Consider the following 22,547-nt stretch of genomic DNA (forward strand, 5'->3'; position numbering starts at 1 on the left):
GGTAATAACTTACCAAGTTTATATTTTTCTTACATTTCACAACCCGATCTATCATTATATTTGTTTGCATGCCGATTCTAACCATAAAACTTAACCATTTTAAACTAAAAACCACCTTTTGCTTGCGGGTTCGAGTTCAGATCTTGACAACTTGAGGATCTGGACGTGATTCTTGTCAGTTGAAGGCACTTGAATCACCAAACTCTTCCTTAATTTAATCTCAGAATGGATTCGGGTCTTGAGAGAGAGTGGGTGTGTGTTTGTGTGTTTTGAGAGGAAAGGGAGGAAAGAAAAGAAATGGTTGGTCTATATATATAGGGGTTTCATGGGTCCCACCACTCACTCCCACTTCCAACTCTCAAATACGTAACACACGATTAATTTAACGACACACAACTATTAACAAAACGTTCTGTTATTAAATGCTTAACAAAAGTTGGACGTTACAAATATGATATAAATTTTAAATATAGTTTTTTTAATGAATAAAATTTGTCAAATCTATAACATATATAAACGAAAACCCTAAAATCCTATGTGTCGCGATGTGGTCACTACACCCTTTTATGGAAGCCACCAGATTTTTTGATTTTTATATGGAGACCTGTCATTGATTTACCCAAATTCATCGGTATGGGTCTTATCAAAACCATATAACTCTTAAACGGGTTATAACATCTCATTAAATTAAAAGTTAATCTAACCAATTATTTGATATGAAAATCCTAAAAAATAGGGATATACTAAAATATAATATCCAATTTAAAAAGAAAAAGATATTATTTGTAATTAATAAACAATTTTATAGTAAAAAAACATAAGCGAGTCATTGGTCACCAAATCCAGATAGCTTTTAAACGGGTTATAATATATCATTTATTTATGAAACCCTTTCATCATCAAATCCTAAGTATATTATTAATTTTCTTACAATAAAGAAAATTAAAATCCAAAAAATAAATATTAAAAAATGAAAAACGTAAAACAACCATTCTCTCAAGCCATCAGATTGCTTTATTTGTAAATGAAGGCTTCTCACGCATTTGACCCGAATTCACGGGTAAACGTCTCACCAAACTCAGATAGCTCTTAAACGGGTTATAACATCTCATTATATTAAAAAATAATCTAATTAAATATTTGATATGAAAATCCTATAAAATATGAATATATTAAAAATTAATATCCTATTTTATTTTAAAAAAAAAAAATTATTTATAATTAAGAAACAATTTTATAATAAATAAAATAAACGGGTAATGGGTATCACCAAACCCAGCTAGCTTTTAAACCGGATTATAACATATAATTTATTTGTAAAACCATTTCATCATCAAACCTCAAGTGTATTAATTATTAACTTTCTTACAATAAATAAAATTAAAATCCAAATATACATATATAAATATTAAAAACGAATAACGTAAAACAACCCCCGTAATACAGGAGATAAAATCTAGTAGTAAATAATAAAGCCAATTTTATATCCTCCGAGTGGAATGATTTATTCGATTTCAACCTTTCGACCACCGAGTAATTTTATCATTTATTTTCATTTTATGTTTATTATTATTATTTTCCATCTTTTATATTTTATTATTATTATCATTTCAATTTTTTAATTTTTCCCCCTTTCGTCACTAATCAAGATCATGTTACAACCTGAAAAACCCTAGTTCCGTCTGAATTCTGATCTCCATTTTCCCCCAATCCAAACCCTAATTCTCACCAGATCTGGTTTCAGTATCCAATTCCTTATAGGATTCGATTCGTTTCTCAATTCTAGGGTTTGGTTTCTTCAATCTTGTCCCAAACCCTAGCTCCGACGACCCGATTCGTTTTCGAACAAATCAGTGATTTTTTTTCTGGGTTTCAATTTGTTCATGAAATTAGGGCTTCTAATTTAGCGATTTTGAGTGTCGGGTTCGTATATGTATGGCTTCAGGAACATTAGACGCTGATAAGATAAGAAAAGACAAGAGTAAGTGGGGTGAGTTTAATAAGGTCTACACAAGAAGGCGTAAACAACTTGTTAATAACGCCGCCGCCGTCGCCGTTGCCGTCGCCACCGCCGCCGTCGAGTCTCCGATTGCTGGTTCTCCGTTTACAACCGGCAATAACGAGCAAACCCTCGAAAACCCAGATGCAGATAACGAGAAAACCCTAGGGAACGAAGACCCAGACCCATATGGTCAAAGTCAACGGGATGAACCGGTGGTGGATGTCGGAAACGGGGTTGCGAGACCGATTGCGACGGTGGTTGATGACCGGGTGAGGATTTGTTTGGAGGCGTCGACGTCGAAGAGTGAGATTAAGGAGCTTAGGGAGAAGCTGATATTGGAGTTGGGTCAAGTTAGGGGTTTGGTTCAGAAGCTGGAGTATAAAGAAGCGGAAATTACGCATTATTCGGACGTTCGTGATCTTACCGATATCGATGAAGGGTATGCTCAGTTGCAGTATCATCCAGGAAATCTTGCGGTAGATGGGAACGGGAGGTCGTTACTTAGGGTTAATTCAGAAATGGGGACGGATTATATGGATAGAAGAGGTTTAACGAGTGTTCATTCGGAGGTAGGTTCGGATATTATTGATAGAAGAGCTTTAACGAGAGTTCATTCGGAAATGAGTCCTTTTGTTACTCAAGATATGTCGAGGTTTAGACAGTTGAGTGTGTCGGTTGGTGAGTATGTTGAGAAAGAGAAGAGAACACCGAAAGCAAATCAGTATTACAGGAATTCTGATTTTCTTTTAAGTAAAGATCGGTTACCGCCCGAGAGTAACAAGAAACTGAAGTCGAATGGCGGTAGAAAATCAGACTACAGTTCTAGTTTTGAAAGGCATAGGAACCAGGTGTTTAGAAGCTGTAGCAATTTGTTACAGAGGTTAATGAAGCACAAGCACGGTTGGGTGTTTAATGAGCCCGTGAATGCAAAGCTTCTTGGGCTTCATGATTACCATGACATCATTAAACATCCAATGGATTTGGGCACGATTAGGAGTCGGTTGGCACAGAACTTTTACAAGACACCTGGTGAGTTTGCAGACGATGTCAGGCTCACGTTTCATAACGCAATGACTTATAATCCCAGAGGTCAAGATGTGCATGTTATGGCTGAACAGTTATCAGACATCTTTGAAGAAAGATGGGTGGTGATTGAGTCTGACTGGAACTATGGACCGGTTCATGAGACACCGATTTCAAGAAAGGTTAATAATCCCAGGACCCTTGATAGGTCACAATCTATGGGTTTGCCTTTTATGGCTAGACCAAAACCGCCAAGTTTTGCGCCGGTTAGGACCCCTGCCCCGAAGAAACCGAAAGCTAAGGATCCTAATAAGAGGGATATGACTATTGAAGAAAAGCAAAAGCTTAGTGCAAATCTTCAGAGTTTACCTTCTGAAAAACTTGACAGCATTGTGCAGATTATTAACAAGAGTAATACTTCACTTTCTCAAAATGACGATGAGATTGAAGTTGATATCGACAGTGTCGATGCTGAAACTTTATGGGAGCTTGATAGATTTGTCACTAATTACAAGAAGAATTTGAGCAAGCATAAAAGAAAAGCCGAAAAGGCTAGAGCTTTAGCTGAAAATAATAATCAAGCCATGCTACAAGTATTAACCGAACCACATATGCCTTTTTTATTATTATAGTTTCGTTCGAGATACGTTATTTTGATTATTTGATATTATTTGCAGAACCCTGTAGCATCCATCCCAGAGGTACTACCAGAAAAGAGAGCAGGTAACTTTATAACAAACTTTATACTCTTCGTATGCTTGTGTTTTTGAATGAATACGATCATTGTGCTAATATAATATACGCTGCAAATTTTCTTGTTTTGTAAAGCAGATGAGCAGAATCCTGCTGCGAGTCAACCTAATCAAGGAGGTGATAATATGAGTAGTTCAAGCAGTTCTAGCAGTGATTCTGGAAGCTCTTCAAGTGGTAATTGATTATATTGTTTCTTTGTCACGGTGAAATTACTGGTTTTAATAGACTTGCTGGTGTTTTGTTAATTAAAAGTTAGTGAAGTGTTGATTGTTTTGTTTCTTTCAATGCAGATTCAGATAGTGACAGTTCTTCTGCAGGTGGTTCAGATGCTGGACGATAATCTAGGACTTAAAAAAGAGCAGTAGCTTAAGGTAAGCTTACATGATCCATACTAACGACTTTTAAAAGTGAATATATTATGTAAACGTGTGTATGCATCAAAGTGATAAAACCATACAAATTGGGAATATTGTATTTGCTTAGCATCTTAAATGTTCAAACTGATGAAATATATTTGGCACTCGCTATCTTCTCGTAATATGATGGTTCTGTGTTATTTGATTGTGTGATAGTTATATGCAACTTTTATCTCTTGATTTTGCAGATTGTGGCAGAAACCGATGCTATCCTGTGAAATTTCTAAAAGGCTTGTGAAAAGGCATATAAGAGTAAACTGGAAAATGGTTGAGACGGTGAAATTTTGGTTGAGGCGATGGTTTCTGTTAGAAGTTAGGATGTATGAAATAGATTTTTTTTAGGAATATGGGAGTCCTTGGTGTGGCAAATGTAGATTGCCAGGTGAGGAATGAAGCTAGGTTTTGATTTGCAGGATTATTTTCATAAGTTGGTTGAACGGGTGATGTTTCGCCCTACATTATAAGTCGTTCAATTCTTTCTTTGTAACGCGCATGAGACATGCTTGATGATAAACATAGGTAGCGTGTACAGTGTTGGATTTATCTGGTTTTGCTACTTGTGCTTGTTTCAATTCCTTTGTTTTAGCTTCATGTTGTATTCTCTCTTTGTGATTGTAGAATGTGCCAAAATGGGCAGCCAACAGGTAAATGATGTTTATGTTTGTAAAGTTTGTAAACAATTTGGTTAGCATTTTACAAAAGGAATTTAGTTTTAACAGCAATATTCAAGAAACACTAGTTGTATAACCAGAGTTGATAATATAATAGTGGTGCATAGTTTACTTAAGACTAGTGCTTCACAAAGATTACTTAAAAGACAATATGCAAAGTTGTGCTCGGTATTTAGTTTTTCTTGGCAACTTTTGTCCCATCAAAGTTTTAATAGATTGTTTAGCGCTCAAGTCTTAAAAGCCGAGGCACGGGTTGAGAGCGTCATGTACATTAAGCGTTTCTTTATTTACAAACGCTGGTAAAATGATGCTGAAAATCAAAATTGGCAAGTTTTTGCCTACACATGGGTTTTTTAAGTACTTTTAATAAAGAAACACATGAGCCTAGACTGAGGCGTAAGAGTGTGGACTAGATATGTTGAGTTTGGTTAAGAGGGGTTATAATGGCAGAAGAAAGGTTAAGGTTTAGAAGTTCATGTTATTGGTTCTTTTTTCGTCTAGGACGTGACTGAATTAATCACATCGATGACATGAAAGGGTTGATTCAAAAGAATTTTAACCCGTGTCACCTTATTTATTTCTATCCACAAACATGTCATCTTAAAAGATAAAACTAAACTCAAGCCAGCACATCTAAACCCACAATGACATATTATTATGTCTAACAAACCCACTGAAATATTACAAAAAAATAACTTTTTCCCGTGTATAAATTTAACAGTTATAATACGTATTAAGTATGCAAATCATTCTAGGTATCGATTATTACTTACTAGTTTTTACCCCCGTATAACGGGGTTGTTTTAGATTATTCGTTTTTAATATTTATATTTTTTTTATTTTAATTTTATTTATTGTAAGAAAGTTAATAATATATTTAGTATTTGATGACGAAAGGGTTTCACAAACAAATGACATGTTATAACATGGTTTAAAATTTATTTGGGTTTAGTGAGACACATATTTTTTACTATAAAATTGTTTCTTAATTATAAATAATATTTTTTTTAAATCGGATATTAATTTTTAGTATATTCCTGTTTTATAGGATTTTCATATCAAATATTTGGTGAGACTAATTTTTAAATTAAGGAAATGTTATAAACATTTTAAGGGCTATCTGGGTTTAGTGAGACTAATATCCGTGAATTCGGATCAAATGCATGAGAAACCTCTATTTATAAATAAAACAATCTGATGGCTTGAGCAAATATAGGGAGCAACCAGAAAGCTTTTAACTGTTTTGTTTATATATATATTTAAGATTTAATATTTTATAATTAAATATACCAAAGACAATTTTGTAATTAACTTAATATACCAAAAACGAAATGCGTGATTCTTCTAATATTTACCTTTGAAACTTGAAAGTAATGTTTGTATTAAAAAATTGCCGTGGGGTGATTTTTATTTCCGTTATTTTAATAGAAGCAACTGATTGTAAGGATAATGATTTGTTTATCTATTTTATAAGATTGATAGTATATCTTAATTTTATAGGATTTTCATACTAAATATTTGGTAAGATTAAATTTTAATTTAATTAGATGTTATAACCCGTTTAAGGGCTATCTGGGTTTGGTAAGACCCATACCCGTGAATTCGGGTTAAATGCATGAGAAGTCTCCATTTAGAAATAAAACAATCTGGTGACTTGAGAGAATATAAAGAGCAACCAGAGAGCTTTTAAAGATTTCCTTTATATATTTTTAAGATTAGATTGACAAATTTTGTACTTTCGTTTTTTCTTTTGCATTTTATTTCTATTTAAAAGGTAAAGCATTCGGTTCTTTTTTAAGCCTACCATTAACATTTGGTCTTTTCTTAAACCGTTGACTGAACCGTTTGGACCGATCTAGCTGACCATAACCGGATTAGTTTTTCCGAAGGGAAAATTTCCAGAATAAGCATTTGTGAAAACAAATTTCTAGTTTTATGTATCATTTGCAAAAAAATTCTAGAAATAGGTATTATAAACTAGTCGTGACAAGTAATTTGTAGAACCAATTAAAACTTGCGCGTGTCCTTAAACTAACCGTAACGAGCACGTTTACTAATCATTTACTCATCACGACTAAATAAGTTTCATGCCTCGTAATCAACGCCCACAAGTAATTCATAAGTTCTTTAGTCACGACGACTAGTTTGTCTGGTTTACATTCCCTACACGAGTAGTTTATTAGTAGTTAACTCGTCGCGACTAGTTTAACCTTATAATCTACTCGTCGCGACTAAATGACTTATGAATTACTCGTGGACGTTGATTACGAGGCATGAAACTTATTTAGTCGTGACGAGTAAATGATTAGTGAACGTGCTCGTTACGGTTAGTTTAAGGACACGTGGCAAATTCTAATTGGTTTCTACAAAAGCACTCGTCACGACTAGTTTATAATACCTATTTCTGGAATTTTTTACAAATAATACCTAAAACTAGAAATTTGTTTTCATAAATACTTATTTTGAGAATTTTCCCTTTTCTGAAAAACAGCAGTACCAATTTCGTCTAGATTTTATATCAAAACTAGTCAAACCGAACCGTGAACATACCGAACACTAAGTTGAGGTTTCATTAACGTCGATTTCCAACAAAATTTTATCGGATTTAAATTTTTATGGTTTTCGGTAACAGACTAATCTGCACCGCAACTTTTCACATCAGATGATTGCAACTATAATCTATTATCTACTTCTTACCCATAATCCATATACTAAAATTTGTACCCAAAATATATCTAAATGAAACCTTCAAAAGTAACAAGAGTCATTTATTTTTAGACAAAAAAGAAGCATCATAAACACAATTTATCTCATCTTTATCTTCATCAGATCTGTGCATTGTTTTGTAGGTAGCAAAATTATTATCTACAGCAGCTCCCATTCAGAGTCAGGCCCATCATGAAGTTGAACTGGTGGTAGTTTGCTGCTCTGACCCTCTGTTGGTTGGCAGAGTTCTTTGTCAATATCTCCATACAAAATTGCCAACTGCTTATACTCCTTAGCCAACCTCTTTCTTGACATAAAAGCATCTTGTATCATTTTCTGCCACATACAATTATTATTAATAATCAAAACAAGACTAGTCACAATTATAAATGTTGGTGTAAAGAGACGAGATTTACCTTATAAGACTTGTTTCTTGATGTTTTGGGAAACGAAAGTTTTCCACTAATGACACTACTATCAACCGCACCCTTTCTAGCGTCCTCAAAGTCAACTGTGACGCCTTCTGCTAATCCTGTTAAAAATCTTCCCTTGGTCAGAAATTAGCCTAAAAGAGGGTTGAATTCGTATATTCTTAGGCATGTAAACGAACCTAACGTGCAGGGAACCGTTTGATGGGCAGTTCGTTCATTTGAAAACGAACGGAGAACAATTTTTTGTTCATTTACTTAAACGAATGACCATGAACATATGTCTCGTACGTTCATTTATGTTCATAAACATTTGTTTACGTTCATTTATGTTGTTTAAAATATATTGATGATCACGTTTACTTTTAATTGGTGTTTGCTTAGTTATGTTTGTTCATCTATCTTCAGTTATGTTCATTTCGTTTACGTTCGCGAACCATTCATTTATACTATTAACAAGCGAACATAAAAGAACACAAACACACTATCTTCTTAACGAACGAACACAAACAAGAAAACCTAGTTCGTTTACTTTTTCGGTTAACAAACACGAACATGCTCTGTTCGTGTTCGCTCGGTTTGCTACAAGCCTATATATTCTGACATCAGCAAGTTAGGACTTACAGCCAAAAAAAGACTTTGTTGAATGATTTGAAGCAGATCAAAAATAGAAAGTAAATATTAAAGTAAATTTCTTTTCAATTATTAAAAGAGAAGCTTACCAGTTCCAGAACATGACACATCAGCTTCATTATTGCTATCATATGCAAGAGTTGTAAACGACCCGCAAGATGAGTGAGCATCTGATGCTACAGAGAAATCATCCATTGTTTCTGTAGGATTGCTGTCATTTGTATCCGGTGCTGAAGTGAAGTTTTTGAATGATGAGTAAAAAGACTTCTGTAAATTTTCGGATGATAACCCACCAGCAATAATATGGTCAGTATTCTCTTCTTGATTCTCGTTGCAAGTAATAGAACTTTTCATTTCAGATGATTGATGAGTCATTGAAGTATTTAAATCAAATTCATTATTAGCTTCTTGATTCTCGTTGCAAGTAACCGAACTTTCCAATTCAGATGATTGATGAGTAATAGAAGTATTGAAATCAAATTTAAATTCATTGTTCAGATCCGTTTTCGTTTCTTCCAAATTCATCAACGGCTCCCCTCCAATCACATTATTATCAATATTAAAATCCAGATCCAATATATTTTCTATACCCCAGTCTGAATACTCAAATCCTGTAGCATCACTATGAAAACTCTCATCATAAAGTACTCGGTCTTCAAATCTGTTATTGTGAAATTGAGTGTTGTTATCTGAAGTCTTGTTTAAAAGACTGCCTCTTTCGTTAACAACACGTTGACCAATTTCGGAGGTAATTTGACCAGAAGAAGCTTCTTTCAGGTTACTTGTGTTACAAGCAATGATCTTTCTAGAAGTTCCAACCGACTTAACAGATTTTGAAGGATCCGCTTCCTGAGTAAAACCAAACTCATCCGCAAAATCAGAGAAAAAGTTCCTAACGTTCGCGCCAACAGTTTCCATTTGGTTCCCCACAAATGAAACCGGCTCCTGAAAGCAAAACATGAAAATTACATGATAATCTAACCGGAAAGATAAGTAAAAATTATTGAATACAACCATAGAAACATACCTTGCTTACAAAATCATCAATATCCGTGCATATATCTTCTAACTTCTGGCGTATGTTCATAGCCCAAGTTCCATTGCGCCTATTCATTGTGAATGTTTACTACTAAAAGAAATTGAAATCAAGAAAGCTTGTAGTTCCTAAGATATGTTATCTGCTTCAAAAGAACGAAAACGGGATCCAATTATGCAAATTCATGGCAATGAAAAATCACACTCGATATTCCATATTACACATATTCAAAGCCACATATATACATATTTCCTTAAAATTTCACTAATTACCAGTATAGTAAAGATTAACCCATAAGCACGCGATTGAATTAACATATAACATATCAATGGTGATTAAAAGAAAATCAAAACAGCAGATATGATCTTCATGAAACATCCAACCTCCAAAGTAAATCTTATACTAATATACTTTTTTATAACATTATTTATAGCCTTATTTTGTTTTCAACCTTATAGATTACATCGAAAACTCAGCCTTAACTCTGCAGATTCTTATCGATTTCATTCATATAAGCATCAAACACAGCCATAGTACCATCACAAAATCTTCTAACAATATCATCATAAAATCATCACAAAATCTTTTATATATATATAGTTATGGAAAAAAAAAATTGCACAACCCAAATCATAACCCCATAAACCCATATAAAATTTTAATTATTTAAACCCTTAAAGCTCAAATTTTTTTTTCTCGCCTTTAACGATTGTCGAGGACGGCCCTGATTATCACGATAATATTAATAACAAATTTTGTTAGGTTTTACACAATGATCATAATCGCGTGATTTATAAGCGATAAGAAGAGCTGAATTCCAACTCTCGAAACTTAATCGATCATTCTATTTCTAACGCAATCAAAACAGAGGCTTACTATTATTATTATACGAAAAAAAAACACAGAGCAAGTTGAAAACAGCAACTAGAAAACAGCCGGAAAAACCGGTTGGAAAAAAGTAGTTAGTTTGGAGAAGTAGTAAACAAGTACGGATGGCAAGTTAGAAAGAAACCGTACCGGAATTAGAGACCAACGAACGAAGAAGAAGATGAAGCTAGCGGTGGTGGTGATCGCAACTGGGGTTTAACTTTATTAACAAGACTTTGGTTTGATAGCAATGTGTATTTATTTATAAAGGATGGATCATTTAAGTAGTTGCACCGTTATTCTGCGTAATATATATTTTGGGTTACATATATTTTTAAAGATATTATTATATCTTTATATTACGTTTTTAATCCCTATTAATTTTCATGTGGTGCACTTTAAATTATTAGAAACTAATACTAGTCTCTGTGTTGATGAATTAAAACACGTTTCAAGTTATAGTATTGGATCTTTACATATATTATATTCTAGAAAATACTATATGGATAGTCCCATCTTCTTATTTATTAATTAGTTATTACCTTTTCTACCTTAATTTTCATTTATTATACCTTTTATTCGAACGTTATATATTTAATCCTTGTGATGACGAATCAAATGTTATGTGATTTTACGAGTATCCTTTGAAGTTACCTGAGATATGAAATATTTGTTAAAACCGTGACGAATGAAAGAACGGTTTAAATTTGATTATCGTGAGCTATTGGAGGCGAGTGTTGTATGGAAGCTTTTTTTCCAATTCTGATCTTTTAATTTATGATAGTTCCATATTGACAGTAAACTGAACCATGGACGTTGCTTGATGTTATCCAAAAAGGGTTTAAGTGTAAAAAAAGGACGCTGAAAGATGGTGGATGATTGAAGGATTGCAGGGGCTAGAGTCTATCACACCCCACCAAAACGGGGTTCAGTTTGTGACCGATCGATAACCACTTGTATAAGAAATAATGCACAATAAAAATCAATAATCAAAAGTTAAAATCCAGGTCACAAGTATATATCACATGGTACAATTAAAGTAGGTGATTAGGTCTCATATCCATGAAGCCTTCCCCGAAAATGGTATGTAAGGTTCAACACAATGCTTCTAGTATGGGATGTCTATTGTCACGCTAGGTCCAACCTGCTAACTTCCACTCTTCTCATGTCTAACGCCTTGAAACGGGTGCTCAAAATGTACGTTAGCTAAAACAAACGAAGTAATTATAATATAAAAATAAAATTATATTATGTTAGTCGTCCTTAGGACCCGTTACAAGATATTAATATCCTCTCATTTAATCATTTTATATGTGTAAGTCTTAGGGTGTTACAGAGTTAGGTATTTGTAACATCCTAAGTCTGTAAGTAAATATATAAGTTTTAGGTTGTATATCTTTTTCAAAGTATGTTTTTTTTTAAGTATAAGGATGTATGGTGTCTTTTAAATGTACTTAACATACATTAATACAATTATCCACTCCAAAAGCTATGTGTTGCACACTAACATCAGGGTTAAGAATGTAATAAATGAAACTAAATATCTTAGCATAATTGCCATAAAAACATTTAATTTTAAAACCACTTAAGCATACTGCTATTAATAATTAACTCAAAAGAAACTACTATCCTTCAATAGACAAAAACACAAATAATGTTACTAAATGTGTAAGACATCTCTGCTCCAAATTCGAACAAAGATCCACACAAACAAGATAAGGCTTTAGTGTATTAAACGAGTTTACTCAAGTACCGTCTGAAGCTTCGTGATAAATGAGTATGGAGGTTAAGATGGATTCTTGGGCCAGCATCAAATAAAGAAGATACAGAAACGGGTTAGTTGGTGGGGTTGTCAGAAGGTTTTCCTTAGGATTTCTTTCTGAAGAGTCTTATGTTTGATTCCTGGCTCATGTTGCGTTCTGAAATATAGACAGAACCACCGTTAGAGGGACTTGAACTCGAGTATGAGGATGACAAGTGTTATGACCTTTTGGGAGGAACATCGTTACCGCTACAACATATACTTTTTGGAAAAAAAAAGATAAAAAAAAACAAGGATAACCAATCCTGGTCCCATATTTGACAAATATAGCAAGCCCGTTAGAGGGACTCGAACTCGAGTATGAGGATGGCAAGTGTTATGACATTTTGGGAGGAACATCGTTGCCGCTGCGACATATACGTTTTGGAAAAAAAAAAGATAAAAAAAAAGAAACAAGGATAACCAATCTTGGTCCCATATTTGACAAATATAGCAAGCTGAACGGAACGGTTTAAAACTGACAGGATAACTTATAGATACTGGCCACTCGGCCAGGGACCATCAAATCTTTCCATGACACGTGGCAACACCCCAATCCCCAACACCAAAAGGTAAACCTATGAATAACACGCGACCATGCACAGCGCACTGCAACCAATAGAATGATGACACATGACAACGCAAGGACGGACGATAATCCCCTCTATCGCCTCCATGAAAAACAAAATACCTCTGCCCTCTACTAACAACACTAATAGGATTTCCAAAGCAAATGAGCTAGCCATTCACCATTTTTATATAAATGACAAAGGCGTGAACCATAAAACAAAAACTATATTCATTGCAACTAGATGTGCATAAAAAACTCGAACCCGAACAAAATAAAACCCGAAGCCATGTATTAGAAAAACCGGTTTTTGAAAACCCGAACCCTGACTCGACCCTACCAATAGGTTATCCATACAGTATGACTTTCAGTGCTGAAACCCGTACTTAATCCATACCCGAAAACCAGTTCCATACCCTACCCAAAACCTACCCGAAACCAGGTTTTTTCAAATACCAGCCCTATACCTATACCGGAAAATACTTCAAAAAATATAGCCCCTTAAAAAACCTGATCTATACTTGAATACTTAAAAAAGTGGAGCCCCTTAAAAAAAACATTATCTATACCCGAAAAATACCAAACATGGGATTTTTCTGGAACCGGTGACACCAGCACCGGTATTGTTTTTCAAGCCAATACCTGGACATGAACCCAACCAGATTTTCCAATACCCAACCGAATACCTGGACACGAACCCAACCAGATTTTCCAATACCCAACCGAGTGCCCGATAGACTCCATAGACATAGATGGTAAAGCATAACCAAAGACGGAAAAAACTTTAACCAAAAAAAAAAATGCATACGCATTACACTAGTTGTAACTGCATTGAGAAAACAGATCGGCAGTGGGCATACAGACTAATAGACAGCTACAACAAAAGACATAGATGATGCTATCGATCCATCCCAAGTGATGAGGGCACTTATTAGCAAGATTTTTATGTTTATTGTATACAAAACATGCAACTAGACTATATTTAACAAAACACTTTGTGGATTTAAACAACGAGCATCGCCTTTGCAATCTCTAACGCCTTGTCATGACCCAAAAACTTGTCCACTATGGCCAATGAAAATTCCAAGGAAGTCCCCGGGCCTCTGCTCGTGATAAGTTTACCATCAACCACCACTCTGCTTTCTATTTCACTTTTATCCGACAGTTTTTCACACATTGCTGGGAAAGCCGTCGCCTTTTTTCCCTAATTGCATACATAAAAACGAAACAAAGTTATAGCAGTTACAAGGAACATTTTACAACACAAGTATCAAAATTTAGTAAGTGTAAATATTAACTACCTTGAGTAATCCATGGGGCTCCAACACAAGAGCAGGGGATGCACATATTGCACCATAGTATCTGTCAGACTCGATCTGCTTCTTCAGCAAATTTACAACTGTTTCAGAGTTTGCAAATGCTTGGGCCCCACCAAGTCCACCCTAAAAGTATGTTTTGAAGACATTAATCAGACAATCAAGTAGTAAACTAAGCTAACAGCTTATAAAACCTAATTAAGAATAAAACTCACAGGCAATACAATCAAGTCACATGAAAGTTTAGCAGCCTCATCAAGAAGCATGTCTGCGACTAACTTTACTTTACGAGAAGCCAAAATTTCAAGCTTGTCACCAACTGATGCAACCACGACTTCGGCTTTGGCACGTCGAAGGACATCAATTATTATAACAGCTTCCATTTCTTCTGATCCATCAGCAATAGGTACTAGAACCTGAAAAACGTGTTGAAGCAAATGTATTAATGATATATTTCATCTAACTTAACCAAATTATTAAAGAGTGAAATCTCACCTTAGGTACAGAGCCACATGTCCATTGCACCTTATTCAATTCAGTAACAATGAACTGATCGTCATGTTTGGTACGCATCAACTGGAACACAATACAGCAGTCATTCAAATGATCTAAACAAGAATGGTCAATAATAACAGTATTAAGCTTGAAACCCAAAAACAAACCAGTGGTCCAGAAACTTCATCAGCTTTCTCTTTCCCGAACAACTGCTCCACTAATGCAACAGAGTACTCCATGGTGGTTCCCGGGCCCCGGCTAGTGATTACTTGTCCATCGAGCTGGACTCGTGACTCAACTGTGGTTGCAGAGGAAGATAGTTGCTCCATGAAAGCTGGATAACAGGTTGCCTAAAAAAAGTTAATATGTAACTGTATTAATATAACACGTTGTCAATAACAAGAACATCTTGCGATAAAAGAAATTGTTCTAGATATATATAGCATGGTTATTACTTTTAGGCCCTTCAGCAGGCCCCATGATCCAAGTGCAACAGCAGGAGATGCGCATACTGCAGCATACAGACGGCCTTCTGATGCTTGCTTTTTCACTATGTTCTGCAGCGTGTCATTGTCTCTAAGATTAGTTGCACCTGGAATACCTCCCTGTAGATAATTAAAAAGAGGATGAAATAATTTCCATGGGCTTACGGTAAACTATGAAACTGTATTGCTGTCACACAAACATATTGTTATTGCAAAAACAATATCAATGTAACAAGAAAGAGCAAGTTATACAGGCACCATATACAACTACAGCAATATTTTCCCCAAACATACAATTATGCCATATTTAAAACATCAGTTGGCAAAGAAAGCACAAAACAGCAACTTCAGATAAATAGACTATCTCTTACACCGAATAAACTTAACATTATGTTTTGATCAGCAGTAACAGACAAAAAAAGTTTACTTGTTATATGTACAACAATATTAATAACGGTAGGTAGATAATTTGGCCTTAAACATGGACTTGTGCTGTTCAAACCCTAATGTTCAAATTTTGATGATTATATTTTTCTGTTCATCACGTTATTGTTATTACTTTGGCTTCATTTTTAACCTCTCAAAAACAAATTTCAGATTTTAAGTTGGTAATCCAAAAAGGCTACACTGAAACTGAACAAACTACAAAGGTAGCAAACCAACATCACATAAAATCTGTCAAGACTCAATATACAGCCTACAAGATACCATATATATAAGCATCTTAAAATTCAAAAACACATTAAGGTGGTGTTTGTTTTTTGTCTGAAGATCTTCCCAGCCTCTTATGTCTGCGCCGCCCAGACTACGCGCAAACCTTTAGGTGGTGTTTGATTTTTGTCTGAAGATCTTCCTGGCCTCTAATGTCTGTGCCGCGCAGACCTTTAGGCTTGCAGACTGTTTGTTTTCCTGAAGACATTTCATTAAAAAACGTCTTCGCGCCCTCTTATCCCAGAAGATATGGACCTTCCTCTTTTTCATGTCTTCCGCATCTTCTGTTTTCTTCTTCTTCTTTTGCATCAGACATAAGAACAACATATTATTCATCTCTTTCAAACCCTACTCATCCACCGTCACACCTCCGGCCACTCCCTCCACAACCTCCGTTGCCCCCTTTAAAGCCTCCGCCGGCCACCTCCATAGCCTCCGACAACCTCATATAATACCAAATTGTCTTCATGAACCAGTAGATCGATCACCGCCACCACCAAGGCAGCCATCACCGTCGCTCAATCGAACGTCACTACTGCTCAATTGCTCGTCACCGTCGCCCAATCGACCGTCTAACTGGCCACCACTGCTGCAACCACGTAAGTTGTCAATCAAGTGTAGTACGAGTACAACATATAGAAGAGGCTATGTAGCAGTTCATACCTCTCATTAAAGTTTGCAGATTCAAGAGACCATGATGGAAGTCTAATGTCGATTAATTTTTAACATTTTTCTTTTATTCTTTTAATAAACTGGATGAAGCTATAGCTATTTATTTTTGTCCAATAAAAATCAATCCAAGCTACTTTCGAATTGAGTTTCCTGTTCATTTCTCTTTGCCTTATTATTTCCCTTGCTTTTTGTGTTTAATTTCTTATTTAGGTCTCAGTAATTGAAATATGCTATGTGATATTCATCATTCTCTTTTAGCTTGTAATTCATTTTTTAGTGTGATGATTCCTGCATTTGGATTTCTTATTTAAATTTCAGTTTATTTTAGCAACCTGCAGACGTTAAAAAACAAACAGTCTTCTTCTTGTAGACTGCAGAGGTGATGCCTGCATATGTGGTCCGCAGACTGCAGATATTTTACCTCTGAAAAAACAAACAGCACCTTAGGCTTGCAGACTGTTTGTTTTTCTGAAGACATTTCATTAAAAAACGTCTTCGCGCCCTCTTATCCTAGAAGACATGGACCTTCCTCTTTTCAAGTCTTCTGCATCTTCTATCTCATTCAAAACCCTAGCCCCCCTTTCATTCTACCATCTCCTCCACTGCCGGCGCCGCACCACCGCGACCTCCACCTCCGGCGCCGCAATAGCCTTCGCCGTTGCTCCTCCTCCCTAGCCGACCACCGCCGCTGCTCCTCCATCTAACCCAGCCGACCGCCACTGCTCCTCCACCTACCCCAGCTGACCGCCGCTGCCTTCCTTTCTCCCCACATCACCGCCGCCGCACGCTGCTCCGCCACCTCCACCACCATCTACCTTGGCATGCTTATTTCTTCAAGATTTGATTGTCTATTCACCATTATTGAAATTGTTCTATTATTACTAGTTTATTGTTGAATAAAGTTTGTAGAAGGTTTAGATTTATGAATGTGTTGTTTGATTTTTTGTTAAAATTGTACAATTATTACTAGTTTGTTGTTGATTAAAGTTTGTAGAAGGTTTATGAATGTTTGTTGTTTGATTATCGTTAAAATTGTACAATTATTACTAGTTTGTTATTGAATAAAATTTTAAAAAATCGGTTTATTTAATTTTCCATTTATTATACATTTATTATAGCAGTCAGCAGACGTTAAAAAACAAACAGTCTTCTTGTTGCAGACTACAGAGGTTTGGTCCACCTCTTCTGCTGCAGATGCCTGCAGATATGGTCCGCATGGTCCGCAGACTGCAGACATTTTACCTCTTAAAAAACAAACAGCACCTTAGTTGCATCACGTTATTGTAAACTAACAAATACCAACAAAACTAGATATTATGTAGATGGATAGCATCATAGTTCAAGAACATTTAAAATGATACAAAAAACAACTATGAGATTGGGGAAAGATAACATGAGATACAAAACACGGGACTTAGTGCTCAATTTTTTTCACATACATAAAAAAGCCAGTTACACTTCACTAGTGGAGTCTTTTTTTAACCATTTTCATAAGCTTTTAACTGCAACTAACAACTGTTGTAACGAAAATCCCCAATACTCATCTTAAATTACCAAGCATGCTAAATTTGTAACAAATTCTTCAAATCCAGCTATCTAATTCAAATTCGATACATACCGGAAGCGAAACGAGATCGAAAACCGTGTCAACACAGTCAGAAATTAAGGCATCAGCAACAATTTTGACACCGTGGCAAGCATCAACCCTAAGCTGTGGTTCAACCGAAGCGACGGTGACATCAGCACCGGCTCTACGGAGGACGTCGATAGTAATCACAGCTTCCAACGGCTCCATTCCGTTGGCAATCGGAACAAGCACCTGCAATTCAATTGAATTAAAATAAATATAATCCGAATAATAATATTATTAATATTCGATTATTTTACCTTTCGTGATGCGGAGGCCATTGTTGTTAATGAGAATCGACGTGGAGTGGTGGAAGAGAGGACTGTGAATGATGGAAGACGAGGAGTGAGATTTGTGAAAGGAGTGAGGTGGCGTAGTAATGCTGCCATTTTTATTTTAATGGATGTCTCTAGAGTCACTGCCACAGTCCACAGTCGGCTCGGAGGTCGGGGTTGGGTTTGTTAACATGAGTCGACCCGGTCCAGTAAGTGGTACCGATTACAAGTTGGATATTATCTGTGTGTGGTTAGATAAGACACAACTAGTGAGAACAAAGGGTAACCTTCTGGTTGGTCGCAGTTGCTTATTATGTATGCGTTACGCCTAAGCATTTCGACTTTTATGGCGGCGCAACTAATGTCAAATGGCATAAGCGGTAAATGTTCCTTCAAGGACGCAGGGGAAGACCCGAGAACTAGGGATTATGCCCTTCGGGAGAAACTCTCTGGGGTTCCGAACCGGGGTCGACCGCAAGCTAACTTGCAACCACCTAGTCTTACCGTAGACCATCGTCATTCTAAAAAGAGTTAGATCGAAGGGTTATGTTGTGTTATATCGAGTCTCGTTCAAATGTTAGAAATGTTTAAAACGATAAGCATCTAAAATAATAGTACAGTGAGAACATATAAACATTACAAAAAGTCAATCTATGAGAAGAAGTAAAAATACAAAACACTGAAGAATGGGTAAAGTTGGCATCCTGGATTTAACACCTTAGTTCCTGATAATTGACCTTTCTCTTGATGTTGATCAATCTTAACATTGCTCCTAAATTGTATGCACAAAAAAGAGATGGAATGAAAATTTAGGGTTACAAAGGCATGGAAACTTTACGCATTATGCAAATTTTAAAATGAAATCAATGGGAAACGCTCGTAAGTCATAACAAGACCGGATTCGATAAACTCAATTCCATGGACTGAGAATCAAACCACCAATGAAGCACGGGTAGGTGCACGAGTTTATATGGGTTGGGTCTATGCCTTTCACATGTTGGAAATGTGAAATGCTCACTTCTATGCAAGTTTAAATTGTTGTGTTCAGTTTTATAAAATGTTAAAAATAGGCTTATGTTAGAAAAAAAAACATAATTAATATTGCTGACCCACCTACATATAAAAACAAAATAAAAGATAATAAACATACAATTTCATACATGTATACATACCCGTCCTAAATGTTTTAAGTTTTACACTTTAAACATTAACATTTTACAGTAAAATTAATTCAAAACATGAGTCTGTTTTTAAAACCATATAGATGTCAATTATCAACAAGTATGATTGTAAATGAACTAAACGTTTGACGAACTGTTCATGAATATTCTACAAGAAATTCGTTTATGTTCGTTTGTTAAATAAACAAACAAACATGAACAAATAATTTCATTCGATCAACTAAAATCAACAATAACTAGACGAACAAACTCGATTTATGCCATGTTCATTTAAGCATGTTCATGACGTTCGATAAAGTGTTCGTTTCCGTTTGTTTTATAATAATGTTCTAATCTTCATCCAAAACCCACATTGAGTTCCAAAATCTTGCTATCATTTCATCATCTCGACCCCCTTATCTCCCTTAAACCCTAAATCACAACCATCTTCCACCAACAAAACAATGGCTCTTTCCAAACCCTCATCCTTCCTCACCCACCTCAGACTCCTCCTCAACCACCACCACCACCGCCACCCACCCACCATCAACATCACCTCCCTCCGCCACCTCTCCTTCGCCACTCCAGAAGACGCCGCCGCCGAACGCCGCCGCCGCAAACGCCGCCTCCGCATCGAACCACCCCTCAACGCCCTTCGTTCCAACACCCAATCTCAACCCCGTCCTACCCAAAACCCTAATTCAAACCCTAACGCCCCCAAAATCCCTGAACACGTGTCAGTCCTCACCGGCAACCGCCTCAACCTCCACAACCGTATCCTCAAACTCATCCGCGAAAATGATCTACAAGAAGCCGTTCTTTTGACACGTCACTCCGTTTACTCCAACTGCAAACCCACCATTTTCACCTGTAACGCCGTCATGACGGCGTGTCTCCGTCAGTCGAAGTACGCCGAGCTTCTGAACCTCCACCGGTTTATAACCCAAGCCGCGATTGCGCCGAATGTTGTCACTTATAATCTTGTTATTAATACGTATATGGATTGTCGGAAAATCGATACGGCTATGGAGCACTATAAGCAATTGATCGATAGCGCACCGTTCGAACCCAACACCACGACGTATCGGATTATAATTAAAGGACTTGTGGATGATAATAAGCTGGAGAAGGCGTTGGAGATTAAAGACGAGATGCTCGCGAAAGGGGTCGAAGCGGACCCGATTGCTTATAGTTATTTGATGTCCGGGTTTGCGAAGGTCGAAAACCATGATGAGATATTTAATCTTTATGAAGAATTGAAAGAGAAATTAGGGGGATTTGTGCGGAATGGTGTCGTTTATGGCGGTGTGATGAAAGGGTATTTCTTGAAGGGGCTTGAGGATAAGGCGATGGAATGTTATGAAGAAGTGTTGGGTAAGGATTCGAAGGTTAAGATGAGTGCGATTGCATACAATTCGATTCTGGACGCGTTGTTTAAAAATGGGAAATTTGAGCGTGCGCTTAAGCTGTTCGATGAAATGCTTGAACTGCATGATCCGCCTAAACTGCTGACGGTTAATTTGGGAACGTATAATGTGATGGTGGACGGGTATTGTGCGGAAAACCGGTTTGATGACGCTATTACTGTGTTTAATAGCATGGGCGAGAAACGTTGTCATCCCGACACCCTTTCGTATAATAATCTGATCGAACAGTTGTGTAACAATAATATGTTGGATAAAGCGGAGGAACTGTACAAGAGTATGAGTGAGAAAGGTGTGAGTCCAGATGAGTACACTTTTGTTGTGTTAATGGATACTTGTTTTAAAGAAAACCGACCCGATGATGCGGCTGCATATTTCAAGACGATGGTGGAGTCCAAACTGAGGCCGAATTTGGTGGTTTATAACCGGCTGATGGACAATTTGGTGAAGGTTGGGAAGGTGGATGATGCAAAATTGTTTTTTGATATGATGGTGCCGAAGCTGAGGATGGATGATGATAGTTATAAGTTTATAATGAAGGCGTTGTTTGATGTTAATAGACATAATGAGGTTCTTGAAATTATCGGTAAGATGTTGAGGGAGGATCCTTTGGATTTCTCGGATGAGTTGCAGGAGTTTGTGAGGGAGGAGTTGAGGAAGGAAGGGAGAGAGGATGATTTGGTGAATTTGATGGCGGAGATTGAGCGGGAGAAGGCGGAAGCTGCTGCTAAGGAAGCGGAAGAGGCGGAGAGGGTGAAGGCCAGTGCACGAGCTGCGGTTTCTTCGTTGTTGCCATCGAAGTTGTTTGCTGATAAGGGTGGTGCGGAAGGTGAGGGTGAGAATGAGTCGGGTGGCGGTGATGGTGAGGTGAAGGTGGAAGAGAATGGTGGAGCTAGTGAGCAGGTAAGTCAATAAACATGGTTATTATGTTGTTTCTTTATATTTAAGGAAATGAATTGATGAGTTGCTTTTTAGTTCAGTATGATGTTATAAGTTGAAATCATGCATATGATGATGATTTGCTCATGAAATTTTTATTATTGTTACACTATTACTGGATTTTCATGCTTGCTGCTTCATCAATCATTATAATACATGCTTGGCTTTTAGATGTCTACAGGATACCTTAAAAAACATTTTTAGTTGCATCACAGTCTTGTAAACTGACAAATACCAACAAAACTACTTATTATACACATAACATGTAGATGCCTAGATGGATAATATCATAGTTAAAGAACATTTGAGAAATTATTTCATTTGAAATTGGGTTACAGAACATGCCACCGTGTAATTAAAACTTCATTAATCCAACTTTTCTCACATAAAAAGCTATTGAAGTGTCCAGCTAGTGAAGGAAGAACCCTATTAGCCAACGCACCACATTCCCTTTTAGTTTGATTTTCTGAACCATTTTCATAAGCATATTACAGCAATCAACAGCTTTTATGTTGAAAATGCCCCAAAAAACAGTTTAT

At 36.3% G+C, this 22,547-nt stretch overlaps 4 protein-coding genes across 6 annotated transcripts; 2 read left to right on the plus strand and 2 right to left on the minus strand.

The window, feature by feature from the left end:
• The first annotated feature begins 1,862 nt into the window (after positions 1 to 1,862).
• On the plus strand, positions 1,863 to 4,446 carry LOC143612432 (transcription factor GTE4-like). 3 transcript variants are annotated; one of them, XM_077086418.1, is made up of 6 exons: positions 1,864 to 2,049; positions 2,083 to 3,618; positions 3,703 to 3,748; positions 3,854 to 3,952; positions 4,069 to 4,149; positions 4,383 to 4,446. In XM_077086418.1, the coding sequence occupies exons 1-5, from the start codon at positions 1,936 to 1,938 to the stop codon at positions 4,116 to 4,118; spliced, it is 1,845 nt and encodes a 614-aa protein (XP_076942533.1). In that variant the 5' UTR covers positions 1,864 to 1,935; the 3' UTR covers positions 4,119 to 4,149; positions 4,383 to 4,446. The 3 variants fall into 3 exon arrangements, with proteins under 3 accessions (XP_076942532.1, XP_076942533.1, XP_076942534.1); XM_077086419.1 differs by having other exon boundaries at positions 3,857 to 3,952; XM_077086417.1 differs by having other exon boundaries at positions 1,863 to 3,618.
• A 3,159-nt stretch (positions 4,447 to 7,605) lies between these two features.
• Positions 7,606 to 9,023, minus strand: LOC143612440 (uncharacterized). The gene is made up of 3 exons (XM_077086425.1): positions 8,722 to 9,023; positions 7,988 to 8,103; positions 7,606 to 7,907 (listed from the first exon to the last, which is right to left on the minus strand). The coding sequence occupies exons 1-3, from the start codon at positions 9,005 to 9,007 to the stop codon at positions 7,731 to 7,733; spliced, it is 579 nt and encodes a 192-aa protein (XP_076942540.1). The 5' UTR covers positions 9,008 to 9,023; the 3' UTR covers positions 7,606 to 7,730.
• A 4,755-nt stretch (positions 9,024 to 13,778) lies between these two features.
• Positions 13,779 to 18,650, minus strand: LOC143612437 (protein DJ-1 homolog B-like). Its single transcript, XM_077086424.1, has 8 exons — positions 18,471 to 18,650; positions 18,202 to 18,402; positions 15,171 to 15,320; positions 14,883 to 15,065; positions 14,716 to 14,796; positions 14,436 to 14,636; positions 14,206 to 14,346; positions 13,779 to 14,108 (listed from the first exon to the last, which is right to left on the minus strand). Exons 1-8 carry the CDS (start codon positions 18,597 to 18,599, stop codon positions 13,908 to 13,910), a joined length of 1,287 nt encoding a protein of 428 aa, XP_076942539.1. The 5' UTR covers positions 18,600 to 18,650; the 3' UTR covers positions 13,779 to 13,907.
• Positions 18,651 to 20,109: 1,459 nt separating this feature from the next.
• On the plus strand, positions 20,110 to 22,079 carry LOC143612441 (pentatricopeptide repeat-containing protein At3g49240, mitochondrial-like). Its single transcript, XM_077086426.1, has one exon. The coding sequence runs from the start codon at positions 20,110 to 20,112 to the stop codon at positions 21,982 to 21,984; it is 1,875 nt and encodes a 624-aa protein (XP_076942541.1). The 3' UTR covers positions 21,985 to 22,079.
• Positions 22,080 to 22,547: the final 468 nt, after the last annotated feature.

The sequence above is a fragment of the Bidens hawaiensis genome, unplaced genomic scaffold, assembly GCF_021521415.1.
Source record: "Bidens hawaiensis isolate Kalapana, Puna unplaced genomic scaffold, B.hawaiensis_p1.1 tig00034589_1, whole genome shotgun sequence".
NCBI lineage: Eukaryota > Viridiplantae > Streptophyta > Magnoliopsida > Asterales > Asteraceae > Bidens > Bidens hawaiensis.

Excerpts from the sequence above, each read along its gene's own strand:
- LOC143612441 (XM_077086426.1), top strand. The coding sequence starts at position 20,110 with ATGGCTCTTTCCAAACCCTCATCCTTCCTCACCCACCTCAGACTCCTC.
- LOC143612432 (XM_077086417.1), top strand. The coding sequence starts at position 1,936 with ATGGCTTCAGGAACATTAGACGCTGATAAGATAAGAAAAGACAAGAGT. Across the intron at positions 3,749-3,853 it reads ACTACCAGAAAAGAGAGCAG|CAGATGAGCAGAATCCTGCT; the intron begins GTAACTTTATAA and ends TGTTTTGTAAAG. Across the intron at positions 3,953-4,068 it reads TTCTGGAAGCTCTTCAAGTG|ATTCAGATAGTGACAGTTCT; the intron begins GTAATTGATTAT and ends CTTTCAATGCAG.
- LOC143612440 (XM_077086425.1), bottom strand. The coding sequence starts at position 9,007 with ATGACTCATCAATCATCTGAAATGAAAAGTTCTATTACTTGCAACGAG. Across the intron at positions 8,104-8,721 it reads TGTGTCATGTTCTGGAACTG|GATTAGCAGAAGGCGTCACA; the intron begins GTAAGCTTCTCT and ends GATTTTTAACAG. Across the intron at positions 7,908-7,987 it reads CAAGAAACAAGTCTTATAAG|AAAATGATACAAGATGCTTT; the intron begins GTAAATCTCGTC and ends TGTATGTGGCAG.
- LOC143612437 (XM_077086424.1), bottom strand. The coding sequence starts at position 18,599 with ATGGCAGCATTACTACGCCACCTCACTCCTTTCACAAATCTCACTCCT. Across the intron at positions 14,347-14,435 it reads GTGACTTGATTGTATTGCCT|GGTGGACTTGGTGGGGCCCA; the intron begins GTGAGTTTTATT and ends ACATACTTTTAG. Across the intron at positions 14,109-14,205 it reads AGCCCCATGGATTACTCAAG|GGAAAAAAGGCGACGGCTTT; the intron begins GTAGTTAATATT and ends GTATGCAATTAG.